The 8,957-nt window shown below is 34.3% G+C and overlaps 1 protein-coding gene across 1 annotated transcript in view; it reads left to right on the forward strand.

Moving 5' to 3' along the window:
• Positions 1-6,691, forward strand: part of LOC111000671 (CUB and sushi domain-containing protein 1) — a 45,036-nt gene extending 38,345 nt beyond the window's left edge. The window contains exons 9-18 of the mRNA XM_045634220.1: positions 605-781; positions 1,443-1,741; positions 2,297-2,531; positions 2,780-2,953; positions 3,402-3,581; positions 4,129-4,359; positions 4,460-4,639; positions 4,946-5,131; positions 5,676-5,964; positions 6,098-6,691. Of these exons, the coding sequence (XP_045490176.1) occupies positions 605-781; positions 1,443-1,741; positions 2,297-2,531; positions 2,780-2,953; positions 3,402-3,581; positions 4,129-4,359; positions 4,460-4,639; positions 4,946-5,131; positions 5,676-5,964; positions 6,098-6,374 (2,228 nt within the window). The 3' untranslated portion in view covers positions 6,375-6,691. The remainder of the gene's footprint in view (positions 1-604; positions 782-1,442; positions 1,742-2,296; positions 2,532-2,779; positions 2,954-3,401; positions 3,582-4,128; positions 4,360-4,459; positions 4,640-4,945; positions 5,132-5,675; positions 5,965-6,097) is intronic.
• The last annotated feature ends 2,266 nt before the right edge of the window (positions 6,692-8,957 follow it).

Raw genomic sequence — 8,957 nt, forward strand, 5'->3', positions numbered from 1 at the left:
TAAAAATTATGTATCAGTTTGTATTTACAAATACCTAAAACTACTAAATAGGTGCTATTTGTAGAGAGATAGGGCCTGGCTTACGTTATTAATTTAATCATCAAAATACACAATTGGCGTCGCGACGAAATCCAATTTTAACACCGGTCAATGCTGCTTCATGCATCGTTTACTTTCTATGTGTATGCAATGCAATTGCGAATTAGTTCTTGATGTTCGTATGTTTGCTCTGCAGTAGTGAAACTACTGATCTATCTACAAATCTCGAACAACAAAAAATGCCTGCGGTTTCATACGATAATGTCGTATTGTTCAAACACAAAAAACAAGCAAAGCGAAAGTAAACCAATGTGAAACATTCACATAACATTTTACTCGACTATGACGAAGTCTATAATTTAAAGTATTTAACTACTACTGCTTCGTGGGGTATTTAATCTTCTTAAGCGATATTGTATTAACACTCAAAAGCGTTGCTGTAATAATAATAATACAATCATAGGTTCTTTGCGTTAAAAGTTACTATACATAAAGCAGCGAAAGTTGAAAAAATTATCGGTTAACTTAATTTGCGATTTCATTAATATAACCTTTCTTCCTACAGTGCCGCCATCTTGTGGGAGTCCCGATAAACTACTAAACACTACGATCGAGGGGAACAGTTACAAAGTAGGAGCTACAATTGCTTATAAGTGTCCAGTAGGTCATATGCTGATTGGAGACAAGACCAGGGAATGTCAAAAAGACGGTTTCTGGTCAGGCGCAGCTCCTAGCTGTAAATGTAAGTAATAAGTTCTTATAACAATAGCTTTTCACATCGCACATAATGGTTATGCATTAGCACTACAACTATTGAGGGAACTACCACAAAATTGTATACAAAATCGTAGGGATCGGTATCACTAAAGATAGCTATTCTATTGGTTTACATAGTACGGACGCTTGTATGGATTTCCTCCGAAACAATAGTCTTAGTTTGGCAAACACAAAAAAAAATATATGAATCAGAGGAAGAAATGTGTGTGCCTTAACATGTTGATTAATGAGTTGGCCAATCCATAGACACTTCTTGCGATACTTCTTTGAGATATGTACTTTGATCATATGATAGACTATAGAGGCTCGTTCGTATCTAACCAAGGACTAGGTACTGTAATTATAAAAGGCATACCTACAGCAACCTACAACTACTATATCACGATACAGTTCTCAATGTTACCATGTTTTATTAAACGTAGCAATTACAAGAATAAATCTAGTTCAAGCTACAGATAACAGCAATTTTAACATATTATATAATCATTAATGTAAATAAACTATTCAACCTTTATTTTAATTATAATAAACGTCCTATAGCAGGAAGTTAACTAGTATCTAGTTTTGCAGGATTTGATTATTTTTCTAGAAAAAAAAACAATCGCTAATATTTTTCCTTGGTATAGATGTCAACTGTGGTGGCCTATCGTCCATTCAGGATGGCGAAGTCACATTAATAGAAGGGCGTACAACTCATGGAGCGAAAGCAGTTTACTCTTGTCGTGAGAATTATACCCTTGTTGGAGAACCTGAGAGGACTTGCGGAGACGAAGGTTTATGGGGCGGAGAGACACCTAAATGTCTCTTTGACTGGTGTCCTGATCCTCCTCTTGTTACTGGAGCCACAGTCACTGTTGATGGACATAAAGCGGGGTCCTTAGCATCCTACACATGCCAAAATGGATTCATTCTTTTTGGACAATCGGTGTGTATTTATTAAGTCAAGTCAAGTCAAAAATCATTTATTCACGTAGGTAACACAATGTACATCTATAAACGTAAAAAAGGAAATATTTATTGGATGCTTCTAATTTTACATCGTGCCAGTTCTCAAATCTAGGGCGTAGAACGGAAAAGAAGAATTGGCAATAGACTGTCCGCAACTCTTTTTGATCGCCAAGTTTTTTCTGTTACGCAACGTTTGTAAGGAGCTGCAGCCATTACACCATGTTCCACATGACATCTTAAGTAATAAATAATAAAACAATGAATTATAAAAATAAAGATTTGTATTAATAATCACTTAATTAAATGTATACCAATTCCGTGGATTTGTTAATGCATTTGATGTATATGGTAAAGCTTTTCGGATCTAGCGAAACAATAATTGTCTAAGCTCGGTTACCTACTTACTGATTTTCAGGAAAGATCAATGAAATAGAGAGAGAAAAATGTATTTTTGTCTTTCATTTTCTATTTGTTTTAACATCAACTTAAACTTATACACGTACAAGGTACTCTATTCCATATTAAATTGTAGAGCATGACATGTACTCTGGGTGGCGTCTGGAGCGGCAATACACCTTCCTGTAAATATGTTGATTGTGGCACACCAGCTCAGCTCTATAAGGGTTCCTTTAAGTTGCTAAACGGAACAACAACGTATGAGTCTCTAGCACAATTCAACTGTGAGCCAGACTACTGGCTGGCAGGAGCCGAGATTTTAACGTGCAATCGAGATGGAAAATGGTCTCATGACATTCCAGCATGTGAATGTAAGTATCGTCAATAATATAGAAATAACCTTCATCATAGATAATTGTTGATAGTCAATTCAAACGTAAGTTAAAACGATGGCGCGTTGAGTTTGATTACATTCTCACACGCTACACTAATGTATCTGTCTACATCATTCGTTTATTATAATTCTTTAATATGGCCTATAGGTTGTACCCTAAAAATACCTATTTAATGATATCATAGGTAACAACATACGGAAATGACTTATAATAATTATTTTTAGTGATAACGTGCGACACCCCAGATGTTCCACCAGGGGGTTACATGGAAGCCTATGATTATAATGTCCATTCAACTATCGATTTTCATTGCGAAAAGGGACATAAATTAGTTGGCGAGCACAGCTTAATATGTCAACCGGATGGTGAATGGTCGGGCGAATCTCCAAAATGTGAATGTATGTACTTTTCGTATTCATAGCGTATTGTATACCTGAATTAGTTGAATGATATTGGCTTTCGTTTACCATAAGAGGGTTAGAAGTGTTAATGTCTCAGCGTGTGTTTCGGAATCCTGAGATAATGCGATCCTTTTACAATTCATTTGATGCATTACAACATAATTTATTATTCTAAGGTTTGAATGGATTTTTCAGGGGGCAAACGGGCAGGAGGCTCACCTGATGTTAAGTGATACAGCCGCCCATGGACACTCTCAATGCCAGAGGGCATTATTGTTTTTAAAAATAAAATTACTATTAATATTTACTACTTTGGTATTTCAAGGTACTCTTAATGTTCCAATGTCTCTTTTTATATATAAAAAAACATTTGAATACAGACTATAAGCTGACCTCACAAATTCAAGTGGTGTCATGAAATTATAAATGTCATAAATCATTGCAGACGTTGATTGTGGAAAGCTTCAGACATTACCTTACGGCACGGCTGAATTCCTAAATAGCACCACTCACTTAGGAAGTGTTGTACAGTACTCTTGCACAGCGAATTACCGCCTCGTAGGTCCTGTAAAGAGAGTGTGCTTGGACACCTATCAATGGAGCGAGTTCTCGCCTAGATGTGAAGGCAAGTCATCATAATACTTATCATTCAATATAATAACCACGTATCATTCAACCAGTGTTGGGCAGTCTATACGGAAATATACTTGAATAAGATTTTAACCAGATCACAGTTAATAATAATGACGTAGAAGGTGTGTCTATCAATTCAAAGCAGTGTTGGCATAGTGGTTTCAACGTGCGACTCTTACCTCTGCGGTTGCAGGTTCGATCCCTGGCTGTGGACCGATGGCCTTTCTACCTATATGGGCAATCGCCTGTTTCGTGATCGTTAAATTGGCCCATTAATAAAATTTATGATCACAAGGTTGTAACCCCACGGGTTATTTTTGTGTATCTATAAATAAGGAATTAAGAATAAACTAATCGACACTCTTTTTTTTTCTCTTTTCACGACGGCTTTGCGATTAAAGAATATTAATGAAAATTACAATTTTAACAGTATATTTCTATGATTTCTATCCTAGTAATACCTAAAATTACGATAGTATATACAATCAATTTGATATATGCTTACTGCAAATGCATAAAATAGTTACATCTTTTTACAGAGATAAGATGCCCTGAACCAATAGTGGCTGAAAACAGCATAGTATCCGTCACTGGTAACGACCGAATACACGGGCGAACACTCATTCGTACATCGGCCAGTTCAAAGCAGACATACCAGATCGGTGCTTTGGTGAAATACCGCTGTGAAAGAGGCTATAAAGTAGTTGGCGAGAGTTTGTCGACTTGCGAGGACAACGGACAATGGAGCGGAGTTACACCTCGCTGTCAATGTAAGTAAATATAATTAATAATACGATATTAATTAACTAAGGAGTATTTTATAGACATTTGCACAAGAGTAGGTACAATTACTTATTATTTCATTTTTAGATGTTGATTGTGGCAACCCAGCTCGGTTACAAAATGGCAAGGTGACTCTTGCGACGAATGCTACTTACTACGGGGCTGCGGCCCTCTACGAATGTGAAGAACATTGGCAACTAGACGGGGTTTCGAGAAGACTGTGCCAAGATAACGGCACCTGGAGTTCAGAAGCACCTGTTTGCAAAGGTAAAATCAGTAAAAATACGTTAAACCTTCTAAAGATAAAGATCATTATTATTGGTATTAACAGCTGTAGAATATCTTGTCCTAGAAACCATAGCGTAGTTTGCAAATTAATAATCGTAATAAACATTATTTAATTATTAGATAAGTGCAATTAAACTGAAATATATAAATTTATATACATATATATATATATGTATATAAATTTAATTGTTAGTATGAATATATTTTTTATCACTTGTTCATATTATTTATTCCCTCAGATTACCCATTATTCAGGCCAGTATTGATCATTTCAATATCTTTCAGAAATTACATGTAACGATCCGGCAATTCAAATTAAGGGAAGCGTCGGTCTTATAGTCGTAACGTCAACACTAAGTGTCGGCGGTGAAGCTCATTACCGGTGTGAAAGAGGTTACAGTTTAAAGGGAAATCAGACTCGTACTTGCTTACCAAAAGGGCAATGGAGTGGAGGACCTCCTATTTGCTTCCGTAAGTAGTAGTTTATATGATGTTTTATAATTATTCAACACGTATCGTGAAGCTTTGTGAATAACGTTTACAACGTTAATACAATGTACATCGCAAAACGCGATTAAAGAAATTATTTTCTCGCTCGAAGTTAATGGAAACAATGAGAATGGAAATAAAATACGTTTATTTTGGAACATAAGATCAGCATGGTATCACTTATTCCACGTCATTAAATACGAAACTGTTGGCATTACTACTCATCGGAAAAGAAGACAGAGGGTGTAGGCCGAGAGAAAAAGCCGGTGTAAAAAACCAAAGCAAATCATCAAACAATACTACAATATTTAAAACAAATATAGCAAATTAATTAATTATAATGTGTGCCTTAAATCCCATTGTCGGCTTACGGATAGACGTCCCTTATTATCGTTTGTAAGATACTGATTCAGCTATGACTTATGTCAAGCGCATTAACTTCGACCCAATTAAACCGTTTAGAAATCAATGAAAGTCTAGTTAATGTTTTAATTGTATTTAATCTGTACTTTCTTTCTATTTATAGCTATTGATTGTAAATCCCCGGGTACTATGGAGAATGGGCGCATTATTATATCAAATAGCTCTACGCTATTTGGAAGTTCTATCGAGTACCACTGTCTTCCGCAATATCAAAGAGTCGGACCTTTCCTACGCAAATGTCTAGATGATGGAAAGTGGTCAGGAGAAGAACCTCGCTGCGAGCTGGCCAAAAATGAAGCTGCAGAAGGCGGAACTCTACCACTGAGCGTTGGAGTTGGCTGCGGCATCGTTCTCTTCCTATTGATGTTACTGGGAGTAATTTACCTAAGACTGTAAGTATGCATACTATAAATTTAGTATATATATAAAAAAGTATTTTATGTGGGTCTTATTTGCTTAGGTTAACTTCACGCAGTTTTAATTTATTTTGTCTCCTTAGCGTCATTTCCAATTATTTCATTCCAGTCGCAAAGCTACACCTGTAAAGAATACTGAAAACATAGAAGGTGCTGAGAGAAAAGAAGACCAAAATGCAGCCGTAATGAGTTATGCTTCACTACACGATACACATGGGAGGAATATATATGACCACGTAACTGACAACTTATATGATTCTCCCTACAGTGGAAGCCTCGCGGAAAACTCTGCTTATGGACGTCGGAGCGACACTGACTCAGCATACGAGCCAGAACCTACTGGCCCCAATGCAGTGGTCACCATAAATGGTGTTGCTGTTCGTTGATATCCCCTTAGATCGAGGTCAGATTATGAGATGGATATAATATTGGAGACGCCAGGCAACACACCAAGTCATGCCAGATGTCATAGAATTATAAGGACAATTGGAGATTTTATCGGAAACATATCTGAAATAACGTTGCTTTCTAATTACTTTTATGCTGTCAGTACCGTTCCTTTGGTATACCTGCTATCTTATGTTTTTGAGGAAATTGCATCGTCGTTTAGGCTTGTTTACAACTACATTTTCCGTTAAAACAAGTTTACACGGACAATTGTGTGATTTAAAATGAATTATTTCGTAACTATTAAATTCGGAAACTTATCATAAACTATTGAACTATTGAAGATTAAATATAACTTTAGGTATAGAAAAACAAAAATGTTTTCAAATCTTAGTCAACTTGGCGATGCCCAAGCATAAAAAGCCGTCCTACCAACCTTCTTCATATTTTCCACGATTCGAACTGCATTTGAGTGACCTGATACAATCATCTAAAAAAAGCTATTTTTTTTAAGATAAAGTAATACAGTCAAAACTGTTTGCGACGACATCGTTTAGAACAACATACCGCTTATATTGACCAAAATCAAATCAGTCTTGTTGCAATAATAGGGTACTAAAAAACAACGTCATCGACTGTTACTATCGGTTTAAGACCAAATATGAGTAGATGTTCCTTCGATGCCGTTATAACAGATTTTGACTGTATGTACCTTCATTTAATTTAATGTATAGTTAAGAAACTCTAAATAGGAAATAAGACTTCTCAGCTACAAAACAACACCTATTTTATAAGACTTAGAGAATCATTCACTCAAACAAAGAATTGATATCAAAATACATGATGGTTACCATTTTCTTTGAAAGTATTCAAAATTTTCAAAATTAACTTAGAATTATTTATCACTGTATATATTTTAATTGGTAGTATTGTTAAATTACAAGCTGTCAGTATAATAGGTATATAACCAAAGATATCGAGAGTTGAATAAACTCAGTCGAAAATTCTATCAGCTCCCTTATTCAATTAATATAAATTCTTGATACTGTTGTTGTATGTACTTTCATAATTAGATTAGTATAGAAATAAACATTTTCGTCTTAGATTAATAAGTGTTTAACTCGGTATACTACATTTAAAATTAATGCATTCGGCTCGTACAAAATTAGGTGTTGATCCAATAAGTAAAGTGTTAAAACCATATCTGGGAAGAGTCGATGACCCAGCCAACAAAACCCCCAGCAAATAAGTATATAATTTGTGCAGTAGAGTATGTATATTTATAAGTATTGCATAATACAATTTAGCACGAATAGGCAATGTTTTTCTGTGTAAATTAAATTGTTCGATTTTTGCACGCATATACTGCTAGATGCACCAACTATAAAATCAAAATAAGCTTGTTAAAAACTATATGTAACGTATCTATATCCCTGAATCGTAAAAATACAATGCACTCTTCATACCTTCCTGTTTTTCTCAGTATTTAACTATGTGTTTAAATATAACAGTTAGATGTAACTTAGGTGATAATAAATGTATATTTATTTAAATAAGTGTCGTTAGATTTAATAATTTGATGCCAAAATAAAAATATCCAATTGCTTTTTAGCTATTAATTATTTGGCTTAGTATTTTTCTATCTTATTAATTCATAAATATGCAATTTCATTATTCTCACAAATATTTGAAATGAAAACGATTTTTATACTACTTTAAGTTTTCTTGCCCTTGTACTATATTCAATGTCTTTGCCATTTTGTAAATATATATTCTGAAAAAATGTCAACTATTGACCTGTCTATTTTCTTTAATTATTATAAAGAGGAGTATCCAGAATGATATGGTATATTTTCTGTGTGTTGTTATATTTTTAATAAAAATACAGAAACTATATTGTTTTATTATGTTTGCAAAAATGTATCTTGGATCTGACATACTAATCTGATAAACATATAACTGAAATACCTAGACGTTACCCTGTTCTTTACCACAGACGTATAATTTTTTATAATTAGTTGTCGTAAGTGATCTGTTGGGATGACGAGTATAAACACTTTTGTCACAAGTATCTTATACTTTATGCCATTACACCATTAATTGAGATTTCTATACTAATATTATAAAGAGGAAAGGTTTGATTTTTTGTTTGTTTGTTTGTATGAATTGAATAGGCTCCGAAACTACTTGGCAGATTTGAAAAATTCTTTCACTGTTGGAAAGCTACATCATTCCTGAGTGACATAGGCTATATTTCATTTTCAAAAAAATAGGCATCCTTACTAAAATTACGATAACATTAACATTTGTTTATTATTTGATACAATTCTAACAGATGGCGCTGAGTTAAAGGTAGTAGTTTGGCAAGACGACGTTTGCCAGGTCAGCTAGTATTTAATAATCGTAAGAAATGAGTTAAAATATCAAAAAGTGCTTGAAGAAAAAACATTAAACATTTTAGTATTGCTGTCTGACATCATTTTTACATATAAATCTGTCATTTGTTTTTAATATGTACCTACTTTTTTTAAATAAGACTTAATGAAACGTTAGCCTAATGTAAATTTGGCTCCAACGGTTAA

Source organism: Pieris rapae, chromosome Z (genome assembly GCF_905147795.1).
Source record: "Pieris rapae chromosome Z, ilPieRapa1.1, whole genome shotgun sequence".
NCBI lineage: Eukaryota > Metazoa > Arthropoda > Insecta > Lepidoptera > Pieridae > Pieris > Pieris rapae.